This window comes from Cupressus sempervirens, chromosome 7, assembly GCF_028749045.1.
Source record: "Cupressus sempervirens isolate cs-2001-9-10 chromosome 7, ASM2874904v1, whole genome shotgun sequence".
NCBI classification, from domain to species: Eukaryota; Viridiplantae; Streptophyta; class Pinopsida; order Cupressales; family Cupressaceae; genus Cupressus; species Cupressus sempervirens.
The window spans coordinates 925922516-925942275 of record NC_143124.1 but is presented as its reverse complement, the minus strand read 5'-3'; the positions used below and the strand labels follow the sequence as shown (position 1 = coordinate 925942275).

The window sequence follows — 19760 nt, the reverse complement described above, 5'->3', positions numbered from 1 at the left end:
TGTCAAAAAGAAGACATTGACTATGAAGAAACATTTGCCCCTATTGCTAGGTACACTTCAGTTAGAACAATCCTAGCAATTGCAGCATCCAAAGGATGGAAGGTACATCAGATGGATGTTAAAACAATATTTCTCAATGGCAAGATTGAAGAAGAAGTCTATATTGAACAACCAGAAGGGTTCAATACTTATGACAAAAAAATTCAAGTTTGTAAATTAAAGAAAGCACTTTATGGACTCAAACAAGCTCCCAGAGCCTTGTATGAAAGAATAGATAACCACCTATTGAAGTTAGGATATTCTAAAAATGAAGCTGACCCAAATCTGTATTTCAAAACTGATGGCAGTGATATGATTATCCTTGTATTATATGTTGATGATTTGCTAATAACAGGTGAGGAACATCTCATAAAGAAATGTAAGCAAGAACTCACATCAGAATTTGAAATGAAAGACTTAGGGTTACTTCACTACTTTCTGGGATTATAAGTCTGGCAACAAGGCAACTGTATTATACTAAATCAGGGAAAGTATACAATTGATATTTTAACCAAATTTGGGATGATGGAATGCAAACCAGCTGCTACTCCTATAGAAATAAATCTACACAAATTGAAAGATGATATGAACAAATCTGAACCTGCAGATCCTACTTACTACAAATAGATTATTGGATCCCTAATATATTTGGTAAATACTCGTCCTAACATATGCTATGCTACTCATGCTTTGAGTCAGTTTATGTGTGCACCTAAGAAGATACATCTACATGCAGCTAAGTACATATTGAGATATCTAAAGGGCACTATTGGAATGGGAATCAAATATGACAAAGTCAACATTGAACTTCTTGGATATTCAGATTTCGATTGGGCTGGAAGCTCCGTTGAGTAGAAGAGTACTTTAGGATATTGTTTCAATCTTGGATCTGGTATGATTTCTTGGTCTAGTCGAAAACAAACTTCAGTAGCATTGAGTTCCACTGAAGCTGAATACATTGCATCTTCCTTGGGTGCTAGAGAAGTAGCATGGTTACAAAAGTTGTTATCAGATCTCTTCAAAAGACATTTGAAGCCCACTGTGATTTATTGTGATAATCAAAGTTGCACTAAACTTTCATCTAATCCAGTATTTCACAATTGCTCCAAACATATTGAAATTCCGTTTCATTACATCAAAGACATGGTGAATCGAGGAGTTTTTCAACTAGAATATATATGTACAAATGAGCAAACTGCTGATATCCTTACCAAGCCTCTTGCTAAAGTGAAGTTGAAACACTTCAGAGAAAAACTTGGTATGATTAACTGTAATGACAAAATTTGAAACAAAATGTTTATGTCATTTGAGTTTATGCTTCTATTGGTTTCTTAGCAAGCATTTGATATGTAATGAAAGGTGACGATCTTTCATGGACATATTCATTTGAAGGAAATTATTTACAAGGTGGATCTTGTAAATAATAAACCTATGTGTGTATTATGAGCATCTGTAGACATTGCTTGAGTGCAAGTATAGATTATATGGGCATCTCTAAACATTGCTTAAGTGCATGTACAAATTATATGTGCATCTCTAGACATTGCTTAAGTGCAAGTAGAGATCACGAGAGCATTATGGGCATCTCTAGATATTGCTTAAGTGCAAATAGAGATTATATGTGTATCATGGACATCTCTAGACATTGCTTAAGTGCAAGTAGAGATCATGAAAATTTAATCACTATGGACATCTCTAGACATTGCTTAAGTGCAAGTAGAGATCATAGGATATACTTTGTATTGTTCAAAATTTTTAATACATATTGTGTCGATTACATGATGATTCTGATTTATTGATGTTTCACTTCTCTCTTGCTAAAGAGGGAGTGTTAATGTTTTAGCGTTAGAAGAAGCAAAACATGAATTATTTAATATACTGATAATTACTGTTGATTATATCAACTACATGAATGTAAGCAACACACACACACACACACACATATGCTTATGTTCTTGTAGTATTATAATATGGATTATCGGCAGTCACTTAATATACTGTGATCAGATTTCATTGATTATCGTCAGCCTCTTATATATTGTGATCGGGCTCCTTAATGATATCGGGAGATATTCATATTATCGTGCCACATTATAATTTGGTTATCGAGCACATACTAATTATGTAGGTTGTTTATTATTATAAAACATGCCTCCGAAGAGGCATGCCTTTATGTGGCCTTTGGGCCATGTAGAGACATGACTCTTCGAAGTCATGTGTTCTACCCAAGTATATATATGCACTCTGATCGTAGGGAAAGGCAATCAATCTACGACATTTCAGTACCTGCGGTTAGTAAAAGGACATTTTATTAATATTGCACTTTGCAGATATAATCACATTAGATATATATCACTTCATTCATAATAGTATACAGTCAAAAGGAAGGCAAGTTGTGATCGCTAGCAAAGGAGGAAATACTTTCAGCACTATTCAAGTAAGATATTCTCTGCAGACATTCATTTTGCAATTGTTTTTATCTATCAGAGATCCACAAATCTTAACACTCCCGAGCTCTCTATGCATCCACCAAGACAACCTTACATCCAACACCTCTGAGTGCCTCAAAGCGTAGCATCCTTGTCGAAAGGCTTGCTCCAATGCTCTCTCCCCCTAAGACACGCAGACACTCCATGCCTGTAGCAACTCCAGGTCTCATCAACTAGTCACACTTCCCATGACTGATAACTGGATTGATTGGGGGTCTAATGAGGTCGAGGGGTAGCGCCCCCACGGGGTGCGCTCCCTGTTGCGATACAGGGCAGGGTCAAGGGGCAGCGCCCCCGCCGCTAAGACCAAATTAGCACTCTCAAATCCACACAAAAGTCCATGGAACACACCATTTTTGTGGTTTTCTTCCAATCCCACACTCTTTCTACCAACCGCTTATGTTTTCTTCATTACCTATTTATGCCTGTCCCTCTGTTACCATACGTTTTCCATTCTCGACTGTTTTGATCTATCGTTTTTCAATTTTATGAAGAACCTCCTATCACCCTTCTTCTGTGTTTACCAGTGTACTGCAATCTACTTCCCTTCAAGTACGGTGATCTCAGACTTCTGTGTTGTATAGATGACTATGCCTATGTCGTACGGTGTACAACTACACCATTCACTGCCTCCAGTTCTTTGTACGGTCACCACAGAGTATGACTAATCAGTACTTGTATTACTCTTTTAGTGTCGTACAACCATACAATCTACTTCCTGTCGCCTCCTTTCTCTGTCTCCCTTTTCATACAGTGTATCATGTACCGCCTATGGAATTTCTATTCTTCTGTTTAGCTATACGGTGGATCAATTGTCATCTCGTATACAAGGCCATACAGTGCATTAACTTGTGCTCTCCTTGAGTCTGTACCTTCCTTAGGCCATACAAATACAACTTCCTTATGAATGTCGTACGGTGGTTTAGCAAGGTTATGATGTGAGGTTGTACAATTATTCCCTTTTCTTCCTGCCGTACGATGATTTCCTACTACAGTATGATGTTCTTGTCCCTCTTTCACTGTTGCAGTACAATCTTTACCAATAGCTGCCAGTGTTCCTTCCTTGTTACTTCTGTATGAATCATATGGTATAGTTTTTCATAGCTTTTTGCTGCTCCTCAGTGCTCCATACGGTACCTTCTTCCTCTCACTGTGTTCGTACGGTCATACGGTGTCTTCCAGATGTTTACTGCTCAAAATACTCTTTGTTCAACAACATTTTTTATAGTCTCTCCTTTTTCCTGGTAGCCATACAATATCTACCGTTCAGTAGTGGATTCCTTGGTTTTCTAGCTGTACCGTACAGAGATGATTTCTTTGACTAATTTTCTCCTATTTATATCTTATTACGTCTATCAACTTAAAAATAAAAAGATTTTATTTCACTTAATTTACATATATACACCAATATTTTTTATTTTATTTTGTCTCTCAATAGCTCATCCACGGAGGTGTGTTATCTCTTTTATGATAGACTTTCAGCTTCGACCCATTCACTACATCGGCTACTTTCTTCCTGTCAAGCATCCATAATTTTATTGCTTTGTTATCACCCACTTCACAGATTTTATATGGCCCGAACCACTTTATTTTAAATTTGCCTAGTTTGATCTTGTTGCGCCCATTATACTTCAGCACTAGTTGTCCCGATTGAAATTTGTTCCAACTTCAAGTGCTTGTCGTGCCATGCCTTTTGCCTGTTCGGTGTAACCTTCGTAGCCCATTGTGCCTGCAATTGTCGCTCATCAAGTTTATAATTTTAAATTATACCATCCCTCCAAGCTTGTTTTCGATCGCAATCCTTGCACTTGGTACCATGACAATAATTGTATTCTTGATTTTAGAACCTTCACTCCGTACTGCTGAAGTTTTTACTAAGCCTTTCCTCTTCGTTTCCTATGTAGACCGTACGATGTGTTTTCCTTGTTGCCGGTACCTTTCTACTAAATCCTAGTGTGACGTAACATTTTCTTTTTGCGCAGTCCGTTCATTGTGTACCATACGGTGGAATCTTTCCTTTTGTTGGGTTCATACTGCATGTTTTTCCCTTTAGCTTCAATTGTAACCGCCTTTCCTTCTTCCACTTCTCAGTATTCCTTCGGACATTCATTTTCCTCTCCTTTCTCACCTTTGTCGAATCTTAACATATTACAGCTCGGAAAAAGCTCATAATCCTCCATCTACCAGTGGAATAGACCGTTTACTGAATCCAGATTGTCGTCCTTCGATCCACCTTCCAACTGTAGGACTCCTTCCTCATCCGGTTCCATTTGTTTCTTACCTTCATCCTCTCCTTCTGAATTGGATGATCCGGCTTTTTCTCCCACCATTTGTGTGTGTAAATCAATAATAAATCTTCGTCCTCTGCTCTCCGTTGATAATGTATTCTTCCAATCATGTTTAACCTTTGCTTGTACGAGCTATCCTCGTCCAAGAATGGTGTCATATCCCCTTCTTTTCAGCAGGATGACTACAAAGTTGAGCAGGAACGACTGTGTTCCAATCGTTACTGGTTGTGCCATTAGGACCCCTAGAGGTTTAATGCCATGTTGGTCTGCAGTTAGCAATTGGAACGTGGGTGGCCACAACGTCGGCTGTCCCAACTTTTTCCAGGTATGTTTTGGTAGGACATTTACTCCCAAACCTCCGTCCACAATTGTGTCAGAGAGGATCGTTTCTAATATACCCATTTCTACAATCACCGGATGCCTTCCTGATGTGAGGGCTAGCAGCATTGGGTTTACTACACTTGTTATGCTTCCCTTCTTCTTTCTAGGTTCTTCTGGTAGTTTAGCAGCCGAAGCCATGTTTGTGAGTGTCGTTCATAGTTGGGGCATTGTGAGGATCAGATCATTTAATTTTACTAGCACTTTAGTTTGTAATATCCGCCTTATGGCATTCTGTTTTGCATAGTTCCTCATTGAGGTACCCGCAGTGTCCCCCGTCTCCATTTGTGATTTCTTTGTCTGCATCCCCTTCTCAATTTCTACTCGTGCTTCTTCCAGTCTCTTCTTTTCTTCCGTTAGGTCTGGGTACATCTTTCCCTATTTAGGTGTAATTGGAAGGACTTCCTCTTTGTCCGTTCCCGATTCAATGTTGATCAAATTTACTCCTGATTTCAATTTCGGGCACTTGGCATCTTCATGGTCTCTAGGACCACACCATCTGCATAACAATTGTGGTGTGTTCGTCGTTGTACAATTTCGTGCAAAGTGGCCCCACAAGTTGCATGCCCAACATTGAACCATTGGTCGGTCGTTCGCATCATACTAAATCCGACTGCGGCCCCCATTATTATTGTTATTATTGTTGTTGTTGGTTTGTCCCCTTCTGTTGTTTTTGTACCCACCCGAGGTGGCACCGTCTTGTTTGTGTTTCCGTTCCCTCCTGATGTGGATGCTTCCCTCTCTTCATGGTCGTTTTCTCCATTTGTTGTCCAAACTGTTTCGCAAGTTTTGTAGTGTCTGATTGGGTCAACCGTGCCATCCCCGTTGAACTTTGGTAACTTTTCCTTTGGACCAGCCATTGGTACCCTTTCTTTCTTTGTTTGTGCGCTACTGTTGGTACCCGTGTTACAACTATACTCCCGTACCACTTTGAACACCCGTTACGGACACCTACGTTCTCGAGTGGCGTGAAGGCTTCCTCAAGGAAAAAGTTGTTTCGACCAAACTGTATTTGCTCGTCAGGTGTATCAAGGACGAAGAGTTCACCCCACGCTCATCTTCCTTCGACACTCCGAGCCGTGCTGGTCCTTTCCCTTTTGTTTGCATTCCCCCTTGGTGTACACCAGTTTGCAAATGCTTCCTTTGTTCCTTCGATCACCCTTTGCCTTTCTCGGGCTTCTTCTATCAACCTCTCCCTTGATCAACTTGGCAACTGCACTCCATTCGTCAGTGCTCCTGTGGTACTGTGGTCAACTCCTGTGACACTACTACCGTACCCTTCGGCAAGTTGTTGGAGTCTATGCCTCCGTTCACTTTGTTGTGTGCGGTTTAATATTTCTCTTGCCACACCTATGCTGCCATCTTCTGGATTCTTATTTCTATCTTTATTCAATGTGTTTGGCGTTTATAGTACCCAGTCCTTTTAGGCAACGACACCAAATGTTTACCATACAGGGTAAACGGTTTATTAATGCATTCAGACAATAGACAAGAACATGTAACACAGAAGTATTCCTTTCATTATTTGCATGTATATAGAAGAGACTACAATATTCGATATTGATTGATGCCAAAGTCAATTCCAGACGGTGTACATATACCTTCCCGAAGGGGTGACTCAACCATCACGCGCCCTTTCGGATACTATTCTATCCTTCGGCTACAATATAGATTTACTGACAATAGGTGAAACCTTCACTGTTTATAAAATTCATGCAAACACTCCCCATTTATATGTAGAATGGGTCCACCAAAGGACTTCTATGCTATTCTTGTATGCTCCATGCTTAAACCAAACAACTCAAGCCATGCCCCATGAACATCAAGGATGAAAATTTTAACCCCTATTTAAATCTCGGAGATTGCGCAGCAAACTAACTACTTATTCTCCACTAGAGCACAAGGAGCACACTCCTTTAGCCCATGATTCCTACAAGAATAGCAAAACAGCTTCTATGAGGAACATAAATAGACAACTCATTTATTACCAACAACAGATTATAATCAACCTTGTGGAAGTGTGGTAAACCACCTAAACCCAAAACAAAGTTAGTGATAGTGGTGAAACAACTCCTTTACTGTAGTAACTGCAAGAAGTGAAGTGAAATACTTGATTAAAACCATTAGTCAGTATAATGCAGCAAACCTACTGCTTTACAAACTTTGGACAAGAAGTAGGTACCAAATTTCAAAGTTCTACTGGTTGATACTTGATAATACATCATGACTATAGATTTTGGAGAAGGAATGGAATGCTTCCTTTGGTTGGGTCAGTAAGTAGACTGGGGGTATTGCTCTGCTCAGGCAGTTGTTAACAAAGCATCACCACATTGGTCATGTAATGTTTTTAGAGGAGGAAGGCATCACTAGACTGATTCTAAACAGGTGGGGCTCAAGTTGCTTAATCTTAATTCCTAAGAGTATAAAGGAGTTCAATGAGGATTGTAAGGTGTGCCACAAGGCGTAGTCAGCACACCCCTATGAAATTCAACATACTACAAATAGTGAAGCTAACATTTTTTTTCTTTATATATATTATACCCACATTACTTCTTCACACTTGGAGAAGAAGATAATGATAACCAAGCCTAGCTAAGCCTCTCTTATTTTGGATGGGGGAGACAAACTAACCCATTTCTTTTCCACTGTATTTTAGTATAGAACACCAGACCATTATCATTTGCTAGCAGGAAACAACTCTCTATTACTTTCCAATACAAAGATGAGTCCAACAACCTTCCACAAAAAGTGCAGTGAACTCCCTCCTCCACGCCACTAATCTGCAAACTCCAGAAACCCTTTTAGCCAACAGTGCAGACAAGTGTAGTTACCCCAACTCTTCATTACCACAGAGAAAAGAAAAACCTACTTCCATACCATAGAAAAGGCATCATCTTACAACTAACACCGACAGACAGCCAGCAGGCAAAAAATGCATTTACTCCTAGTTTTAATCATTGATTTAACTTCTTTGTTTACCTTCTTCCAAAGGTGAAACATATCCAATTATTTTGAAATAAAATAACACTTAAAAAAGTATTACTCGTACCAATGGCAACAAGAACAGTCAATCTGAAGAATGACTGCTTCTTACCACAACTTTCCCCCTCCTTGAAACACCTAATCTGACCTTACACAAACAGGTAGGCCAAAATCTTACTCATTCAAGATAAGCCTACTACAGATGCAGCTATCTTCTACTACCACATACTGCAGATGCTCGTCCAAAGAATGTGTAAGAAACTAAGCCAAGCCAATACAAGCATTAGAAGGCATTTCTCAATTGCTTGGAAACCAGGGATCCGTTGCAATATTTATTTCACTATGGTTAAGCATTTAACCAGGGAAATGTTAACAAATCAAGACATTCAAGGTCAATAAAATAAGGTTCACATTTAGCAAAACCCTTTCAATTGTATACTATAAATCATTTCAATTTTTAAATCTTAAACAAGATATTTGTAATATAACTATCCTTAAAAAAATCTACTTGAATAGTTTGGCCCTGGACATAGGTATTGATCTCTCAGGTAAAATTTTAAAGCTAGAATAATTTTCTTAACTATAAAACATAGTTAGTACAGTCCACTCTTACCACAGGAGTTTTTGCAAACGACCATTCCACTGGATTGTATTCATGTTTGACCACTTCACTGCCATTTCTGGTGCGCATGACCTGCACACATTTACAAAAGAAAAACTGAGCGGAAAACAAATATATCATGAGATCCGAACAATAGCTGTATACAGAATAAATAACATTCTGCTAAGAAATATCTTCAGAAAATGACTCGTGAACAGAGAAAGAGTTGATGAAATATACTTTAACAAAGTATACATAATCATCTGTGCATCTTTGTTGTCTAACCACTGTTTTCCCTAATTTGAATAACTATTTGCTTGAAGAAAATGACTTATGAACAGAGAAAGAGTTGATGAAATATACTTTAAGAAAATATACATAATCATCTGTGCATCTTTGTTGTATAACCACTGTTTTCCCTAATTTGAATAACTATTTGCTTGAACTGGCAGTTCATTTCAACTTCATCATTTTCACCCTTAACAAAAACGAGTTTAAATATTTCATTTTGTTCTGTTATTATTCTGAGCGTCCTTGTTACCACCTTCATCACAATGTTTCCAATACCTAGTTTAGCCATGCATAATTCTTTTATGCCATTGCCGCAAAAGGAAGTCTTGTTATAGAGATGCTCAAGGACCAAGAGAGATATCATTCCTATTTGAATAATAATAGTTTTCCTCTATGGCAAAAGGCACTCTTACCAAAGCAATGCAACTATTGCAAAATGCATTCTTGCATAATGATGCCTTGGGATGAAGATATATCAATCGCAATAAGTTGAAGGCAATTTTGTCAAAATTTGTAAAATAATTAATTATGAGGCACTATTTCAAACAGGGATGTTTTTGGTATATACAGTCCTTGTTCAACATGAGATAAGCTGCATACTCCTAATAATGATAACAGAAGAATAACTTAGACACATTACATGTTGATTCTATTTCTGCCTCAACTAAAACTGGAGAAAAATCTTTTCTTACTGTATCTCTGTAATTTACCACTTCATGCCCCAGAATTACACTTTCCAACATAATCCATAAACATATACTTCTCACAAGGGTTAGGAACATTAACTCAATCATACGATACAACTAATGTCATTGATGGAGTTCCTTTGTAATATTCCCAAATTGGTGTTTACCATCACATAACCAGGGATACTTAAGTTTGATAGGAAAGCCTCATGAGGGCACCTGTAAACTACTCAACCCAACTAGCCCAATAGCATGCAACATCCCACTATGACAACTCACCCATGGCCCACAAAAGGCAAGGAACATCTCACTATGACAATTCTACTCTTTGGAGTGGCCCACTTAGTCTGGGTGAACCGGTAAACTGACATTCCCCAACTTACTTCATTCATTCTAGTTGATTACAAGGTAAGACCATACACACAAATAATTTAAGAGAATTTAATCAAGGTAATTTATTTATATTCTATCCATAACACATACTTATGTCCTAATTCCATACTCCCCTCCTAATCGCTAAACTTGAGGGGGATGGTGGAATTACTGTGCTAGGTCACAGAAACAGACTACAAGTGAGCTCCCTCAAGGTTCTTACCCATCTTGGGACCCTCTCGTCATGTGACCAAATTAGTCCACCTCTTCCAACACAAACCCCTATCCTCTTTAACTATTTTGGCAAATGATTAAAGGAATTGGCTAGCTATATATTAATATCTTTTATACTGCAATATATATATCCTTTGTTCCTACTGGAAATTAAATATAATCTTCTATGAACCTGTAAGAAACTCATAGATACATTACAGCATCATTTGCTGTCATATGATGCTTGGCAGCAATATTAAAGATTCATTTCCTTTCTTATCCATTCATGGTGAATAGTAACCAATATAGTTCTTTATATTTTCTCAGTCTTATGATCTTCTAAATCTACTATAAGATGATGTCTACATAAATGGCTGAAATGTCTTCTTATATCCTATGTGTTGGATGATAAGAAACCTTTGTAAAAGACACACCTCATGCCTTTTTAGTAATTGCCTTCTTTAATAATTAATTGCATCTCTTCCTTAATGATCATTGATATATCACTAGGTAATCAATCTTATATCCTTCCATTTTATGTTAATTACTGCTAATAATATGTCCTTTCTCAAAATTATCCCCCTATTTCCACAACATATCAGTTCATTGCTTTACCGTAATAGATCAATATATTTTGGACTAACACTATCAATGTTTGCTTGTTGGTTTTTACTGGAAGTTGACTAATCGAATCCTTCATTGGTAATTACCATCAGCCAACCAATCTCTATATCATCACTATTCTTTTGTCGGCTATTTTATCCTAGTCCATTAGTATAGTATTACTGTTACCACATATTACTTTGATATACTATGCTAATCTGCTCTTGTTTAGTTAATGAATCTTTCTCCATTCACTTTGCAATCATTGAAAGCATCTGGGAAGTCTAATAGAAGGGATTCATTTGCGAGAATGCTGTAAAACATATAGATTGGAATATCCCAGTAATGATCCCCCAGTTACAGTGGAGCTAAAGGAGTATACACAGAAATATTAGCAGAAAGAAATGGTACATGATACATTTTAGTGGGTATTCTAAAGGATGTTAGCCAAGTTATTTGGAAGCTACACTTTAGTTCTCTTCAGTACCGCAACAGAGTCATCGAGTTGATAAAAGTGATATGAATAAACACCTTCCAGATTATTGGATTCCTTGCTATCGATGTTGGGATCTATATGAAGTTCTATGACATGAAGAAATACCTGTGACTTCCATACCCATTTGTCAATACTGACTTAAGACGTTTAACATTCCAACCAACTATAGTTGCCACAATAGGATATGTTGATGAAATATTTGCTCCCGATATTAATTGGCAGAGTACTACAGCAATATATTATTGTTCAATATATTAATTGCTAGATTATATGAGGACATTTCATTAAGACACAAAGAGACTAAAGTGCCTTGGGAGATGATAGGTTAGTAGTTTGAATCCTTGTAAAACATTATTTGTTGTGATATTGCTATCAGGATTTAACTGTGTGATTTTGAGTCAAACTCATTGACCCATGTTTCATGAGTAGTGATTCAACATGAATCCATCTCTCATGAGAATAAATGGAACACTTAACACTCATTGGATCTGGGTGATGCTCACAGGGGTGAAGCACCGAGACTTCCCGGGAGGTCACCCATCCCAGTACTACTCTAGCCTGAGCGTGCTTAACTATGGAGTTTCCTCCATGGTTAAACCCAAAGCTTGCAACCCCATTATTTGTTACTATTGACACCTTCAATGCCTTGATCTCTTTGTTCATGTTACATCCCAAATTTTTGATCTTTTAAAATAATATTATAGCCATTGTAATGGTTAGTTAGAAACTCTAGGATATCATGGTCTTGTGAAATGGAAGTTATGATTAACCGAAATTGATTCATGTATAAATGACTTGTTAGTTGATTATTGTTATTTCAATGCTTTTTTTAGAGATAAATGTTAGTGGTGGTTAGCCATTGTGACGGTTATCAATTATTGTATTTCCTTGATATTTCATTTTAAATGGAGGTACATGTTATTATTGTGGAATATGCATTTTTGGTTGAAGGCGCTGACAAAGGGTGGAAAGCATTGCTAAATGGAATTCAAGGAATGGGGCACCAATTTAGTCCTTCTTCTAACCATCAAGTATGGACTCTAACTACCTTGATGAAGGTATAACGTGTAGGCAACCGAGTATATCTTGGACAATCATGAGCTACTTGGTCAATTTTTATAAGAGAAATATTAAACATTTAATATTATAAGAACTATTACGTCTCTTTTATTTTGAAATTGTGGAAGTGGTAAACATTACAACTTCATATATATATATATATATATATATATATATATATATATATATATATATATATATATATATATATATATATATATATATATATTCTAGTAATATCTATGAATTGCACATACATGTATATATACATATATGCGTGCGTACCTAGAAAAAATATAATGATAAAAAGGAAATTATACGTACTCTCAAGTTACACACGTGTACAGATATGTATGTACAATTATAGGTAGAATCCAATAGCATGATGACATAATGTGTTTCTATATATGTATATGTATATATATATATATGGCACAACCATAAGAAAGTATAATCTTTATGTTTTAATTATGACTTCATATTGACAAGCGTTACCACATTCATTTCGGCATCACTCATTTAAATGTTTCAAATTTTAAAGTTCTTGTAACTGGTGTTGGCCATGATTGAGCTTCCTTTCTTGTAACCGAAGAAGCCATGTGAGGCCTTAATTATGCTCCCCGCAGCCAAGGACAAACACAATCATTCACTTCCTTCTCCACCTGCGATTGTTTGAGTCGAAGTTTTTCTCCTTATTTCCTTTGGGCAGTGTCCCGGTATTAATTACCATACCTCAACGATAGTATTGGCCGCGCTTAAGACAATGATTCTGCGTGGAGCTACGATATAAGATCACGTCAACAAAGTTTGAGTTGCATTTCAGGTCATGAAATCATTTTCACCAGTCTTATTTTCATACTTCATATGATATGCCTATTATGATGCATCTTTTCTTTTTGAATCTCATTTCAGAATGAAGGAACATTATAATAATGTGTAACCATGATGTTGGTTATGTATCTTGGCTGCAACTAAGGCTCAAGATGTATTAAGAATTTTGATAAGCATCAACACTGTTCTTCTTTATACACAATAGTTCTTTTATCCATGCATATCTGGTGCTAGCACAGACCCATGGAGTCTAATCCGAAATGGTCACATTTAGAATGTTGAACAAATATTGCATAATGCATAATATTGTACTTTTTGTTTAAGGAAGGTTCCTTTAATTTTCACAAAGTAAATTAACCAACTTGTTCATTGGTATTAGCCATATACTAGTCGAGATAAGAATCAGATTGGTTCACCTAAAATTCTGATTGATAAAGAGCTCATAGTTACCAGCAATCTCCAAGGATGCACCCCAAAACAGCATAGTCAAGCAAGTATGATTGGGTGAAGAGGAGAGGTATCCCTGCAAGGACAAACTGTCAATCAGTAACTGAAGTGCATAAACATTTAAAAAGAACTGTTAGTCCAAGTCAGCTCATGATTGTCTAAATTCTATTCAATTTTCAAGTCGAGCAATGGTGATCGGGTTGTTTATTTGCCCATGTAAATCCTTGGCCAAGGTAGATTAGAGGCATGTTTGCCAGGAATGATCACTAGAAGTCAAGAGTGCCAGCTGACAAAGGAAAGGCTGACAGAGGAATTCCTCAGTCTTGTTTGTTGCTTAGCCAATGCTCTAACACCAGAATGCTTGAATGGCAGGACTATGGTGCCCCAAGCCTCACCGAGGTAGGGAGGGCCTTTCTTGTAAGAGATTGTGTGGGGATATATTAAAGTCCGCGGTTAGGAGGTTAAGCCTATGTCAATGCTTCTCTTCACCAAATGCAGAGGCTTGCACAACACATCGACAATTATTTCAGTTCATGTATGAAATTCAAAATCTTTTGCTTGTACGCACTTTTATATTACTTGAAACGTATAGTCATAAATATGGTTAGATTGATTTGTTCTTTCAAAATGTAATCATAGAAGTCAGTTATGAAAGTTACTTCAGTTGTCTTTCATATGAAATGAATATAGCCCTTAAATTTTAAATTTTATAGCTTGTAAAATAAAGTCTTAAAATAGTTTCATTTATGTATGATGTATTGTTTATAAGTACTTCATGTCATTCTGTTATGATATTCGGTTGTAATCTTAGAATATGCTCTTTACTTTTAGCTTAGTAAAAATGGTATGTTACAGAAAACAAAAAAGAATATCCTTGTACAATAGCGTTGGGTATAAAATTGTGCCATCGTACGCATTCCTAGACACATTTGAGCATGGGCAAGGGAAGGTGATGGGCAAACAAAGGAAACCGTAAAAGTGTCAAACACAGGTATCATAAGCAACGAAGGGAAAACGCAAAATAAGACAATAGCAGACGCAATGAAGGGTAAGGACGAGTATATCAAATATTGAATCTGGGAGGCACATCTAGACCGTATGGTAGATGCATATGAAGAGAAGAGCCAACGCTGGGAAAGAAGGAAGATTGCAGCATTAGTGAACATAAGGGCCGTGCAAGCAACCCATCTCAAACTATAACTATACGAGAGTGCCTAACAACGTTCAAAACATAGACTAGAAAAGAAAAGTGTAGTCATACAAACAAGAAGTAAGCCAAAACCCTAATAGTTTCTCTCCCGGGCGCAAAAGACAAATCAAGAAATTGTTATGGATAAGTGATTGTGGAAAGCGAAATTGTAAGCACAGGCTAGTGGTTCAAGTTCGAGCAACATGTCCAAGAATGCTCAAGTACTACCTTCAGGAGTGAAAGTTGCAAGACGGATAGAAACGGGGAAAAAGAAAGTACAACCAAAAATACACATGCCTACAACACCTTATGTCATGCATTAGAACATACCATTTGAAGGGATGAATGGCTTAGAGTGTTAGAAGTGGTGGCAGGAAACCCTAGATGATGACCTGGTGAAGGATAGCATAAGGAAAGAGTAGGTAGAATGGGCAATAAAAATGCCAGTTTTCTGCATTAAAAAGTTTGAGGATTCCTTGAGGATAATGATAGATACCTATGACAAACACTCAAAAATGAGTACCTTTTCCTATGTAGACCATGATGTAGAAATCTCCTTCAGGGTGGAAGATTTTACCAAAGTATTTAGCATACCCAGATATGCAAAAGGGGGCAAAAAGATTGATTTAAAAGAAAAGAAAATGAAACAGGAGGCAAAGGAGCTACTCGTAAACATGGTGTACAGAGACCTATCTAAGGCGAAAAAAAAGCTTTGATGAGAGCTTCCAGAGGAAGGTTGAAGAAATTAGACATTAGAGAGGGACTATGGCATTGCATTATGGGCTTGGTAAAGAGAAGACTTACGAGGTCTAGTTGTGCTTCAGACATCTCATTCCCACACATGGCATTGATGAGTGGGATTATGACGAGAAGGGTATATGACTAGGCGGCGTTGCTTTTAAAATGTATGTATGAATTTATGACGTTACAACATAAAACATTTTATAAGTCGCACTATGCTATTAGAGTGTTTCTAGATGCGGCAGCAAGATTGATCCCAATTGATAGGCTTGAGATCAAGCTAGGACCATTAGCTCTAGGAGAACCTCTCATTATGCACTAACACCATTTGGACACACCAGGCGGACAGAAGACCATGGTAGGGCACAAATGACAAAGACAAGAGATGGACTCAAGATCTGAGCATGGGAACATGAACAGTGGCAGACATGAACCTCATCCGGAAGTGCCAGTGACATAAATGAGGGGGACAACATGCAAATAGAGGATGAGGAGGTCGAGATAATCATAGCGATGCCACTATTGTTCCCACAACCTCTTCTCTCCACAACAACTCATTCGACCACCATTGTGAGTACGCACACAAACAGATTAAGAGACCTATTGACACGACTTCAGCTGTAGTAGTGGCAGAGAGCACCCACAGTGATTCCAAAGCCAATAGTCATTCCCGAGGCAGTACCCATGATATTTGAGACGATGAAAGTTGCGCCAAACGAGGGTGTTCCTACAGAGGTAGCCAAGACAACGACTACAAGAGAGGAGACCATAGTAATAGTTCAATAGATGGAGGGCGAGGCATAGGTGGCAGATACTATTCTTGGGATAGAGAGCACTATACCTTATGAGAGTGATGCCATCCCCACAAAACAAGGGGATATTGCATCGCAACCATCTATAAACGTAGCCCAAGATACTGGAGCAATGGAGATTGGAGACAAACCATCATAGAAGCCACAAGAGCCTCAGGGCCACCTCAAGGTGATTGTATCAGAGGCAATGGTGACTATAGACACGACACTACTGGCTGAGCCAATAGGAATTGGTTCTACAGAGATGACACTGCTAGCAACATTGCAGCCCACACCATTGATGGGTTGTGTCAGTAAGTTCTTGCAACAACAGTTTCAGATTGACCCTCTGCCAAGGGGATATTCCATTCAGTCCCCGAGAAGTGAAGATATCTTGGCTAGGGCATCAGCGATTGCAACATTAGGAGATCGTGATACCACAATCTCACAATGCGCCATATGACAAGGAGGCCACACTGAATGTGGAAATAGCTACAACAGAAGGAAGAGATCCCCAAGGAATGGAGGTAGAGGCCACAGTACAGATAGAGCAAGCAAAAGAGGAAGAGATAGACTACAAGTTGGATAATGAGAGAGTCATCGCATACCTTGAGACCCTCTTCAATGTGTTGGCTATGGGTTGTGTCATGGGTCATGATGCAATGACCAGAACGAAGGAGTTGCAACATGTTTTGGCCTTCATACAAAAGAGATGCCTTGTACACTTTTGATCTTGCTTTGAGGCAAGAGGATGGCTGGAAATGACGACAAACTAGACCACAGAACCAAAATTGGGACTAGACATCAAAGCTATGGGGAGACTTGGCCGCGAGGTAGTAGAGGCATATAAAGATGCCTACTATGCTCGGCAACGTGTCGAGGTTGTTAGAGTGGTGACTGAGAGGTCTAGAGAGACAATAGAGAAGTTAGTCATCTAGTTGGTTACACAACAGGCAGAGTGGGCAGTAGAGCGAGCAACGCTCCTACAAGACAAAAGCATGGTTTAGAAACAATTGAGGCCCAAGCTGAGGTGACTGCGAGTTGAGCAGCATGTGCAAAGAAGGAAGTTGTGGCTACAGAGGTTGCAATTATGTTCAAGGAAGTTGTAGAGATAAATTCACAAGCACAAGCAGATTTTCATATTCGCACTGAGCAAGTCTATCAGCTGCAGGAGATATTGGACTCTGCAGGGACATCTTCTAAGCCTCCTCCTCCTCCTCCTTAGTGTTATGTAGTATTATCATCCCCATTTTGCTTGTGTTTAATCCCAGACAATTTGCATACTGTCATCCAAAGATGACTTTCTTTTTGGGGGGGATGATGTTGTCGGCAAAAGTGTGTTATGCCATCAAGAATTGTAAAACATCTCTTAAGAGTGTTAGTTAGGAACCGAAGGGTGTTTTGTTATGATGTGATGGTTGGGTCGCACCCCTTCAAGATCTTTACATACACTCTCCATTGGGAGATAGGATTCATTTAGTGTTAGTCATTGCCATCTATCTTGTGTATTGGTGTATGATGTACCTGAAGCATTGAAGCATTAATGAAATATATCTCTGATTCCTGAAGCATTACATGTATTTCAGTGTTATGTCTTATACTTTGTTACTGTAGTATGCATTAATCCAGTTTATCATAGGTGGTGAACAGTTTTCACATCCTTAACTCCAATAAATATGCTCCCCGATCTTGATCTTGGTAGCAGATTCCTTTGTTTGCTCCATTTGGGCCTTCTATTCTCAAGATTAGGTTTATTGCTCCTCCTGATTTCCTACCTCAAAGTCCTTAAATTATTTTGAGTTTGCTTCATAGGGGGTTATATTTAGTACTATATTTTTTATTTCCTTGAATAGATTCTCTTTTAAAAATTCCAACTGGAATTTAATTTTATTATTGAAAGCTATCCAAATTCGGAGCCAAAATCATAATACATAGCTCATTGTTGGAGCACCCTAGCACCAAGTGGGAGATCTAGATTCTGTGAACCCTAAGTAGAGAAATGTGACCTGAGATGTTTAGTGGGGGGTGGAGAGTAGAAAAAGGAACATTGAAAACAATCCACAGATCACAGAGAAGACAGGTAGCTTGGTGGTCAGCACCATGGTAGCAAGCAGGAGGTCTTGTGCTCAAGTCTTAGCCGGTTCATTAAATTAACACTAGTTTCTTTAAGAATTATGGCAGCAAACACAGTATGTGCTTCAGGTAAGTGTTAAACAATAGTGGAAGCTACCTTAAATCAGATGAGATTATAGTACACTTGACAAATTAAACTTGAAGGTAATTTCCGTCAACTTTTCAAATGATAGCTTGCTTCAAGTTAAAGAAAATGTTCTTGGATTCCTCTCTCCCCTACAGTTTGTGCCATGTGTCTCTTCGGATCTCAGTATACTATGTTTCCATCTAATGATTATAGTTTTTGGCAACTTTTTGTTCCAACTTTAAGTGACCTGAATGCCAAATGAGTCCTAGTATCAAAATTTTTGCATTCTGCAAGTCTCTGTTTTCGTTCTATTCCTCAAATTGAAGGAAAATATCACAAAATTAGGAACCTGTCCCAAAGTTTAAAATAATGTGCTAGTGCAATAAATAGGACCCCTAGCACATCATCTAAAATCTTTTCCATTTTCTATTCTGTCAATATGCAATGGATATTGATATAAATTTAAGCATTGCCAATAACTCTGATTTTCCAAAACAACAAAAAATTCAACATTGCATTATCAACTGGCCAGGAAATAGCATATTCTTAGGTACTTACAAGCGTAATTGGTAAAAGGGAATACTGGAAAGGTAACAATAAAACAGAATTAACTTACCATAGGCTTTGCAACTTCCTCAGCTTTTTCCTTTCCATATAGTTGTTCAATAAATGACAGAGCAAACTCAATTGCTGTGCCTGGACCACGACTTGTAGTTACTATTCCATCTTTCTGAACCCTTGATCCAACTGTTAGCGATGAAGATAGTTTGTCGATGAATGATGGGTGACAAGTTGCCTTGCAGTTTGAAAAAACTGAAACTAGTCAAAATTGTGAAGTAGTAACATTTTATTCAGAAAAAATGGATGCACTTTTTAAGCTTCAAAAGCTTGCTCCATTGTTCAATATTTCAAAGCAATTCTTTGAGCCACTAGAGAACCAACCAGCATGCTAGCAATGAGAAGGTGTATCTGAGTTCATTCCAATTCATAAAGCAAAAATAAACAATCTAAACAAGCATGGTTGAGTTAGTATTCCCTTTACAAATTGTAGGGCTAAAGATTAT

The 19760-nt window shown here is 38.0% G+C and overlaps 1 protein-coding gene across 2 annotated transcripts in view; it reads right to left on the bottom strand.

Annotated features, from left to right (window-relative positions):
• Nucleotides 1-19760, bottom strand: part of LOC149550583 (protein DJ-1 homolog B-like) — a 58013-nt gene that overhangs the window by 25982 nt on the left and 12271 nt on the right. For both annotated transcript variants that reach the window (XM_089793569.1, XM_089793570.1), the window contains exons 4-5: nt 19313-19492; nt 8790-8870 (exon numbers count right to left, since the gene is read on the bottom strand). In XM_089793569.1, coding sequence (XP_089649695.1) covers nt 8790-8870; nt 19313-19492 — 261 coding nt within the window. The remainder of the gene's footprint in view (nt 1-8789; nt 8871-19312; nt 19493-19760) is intronic.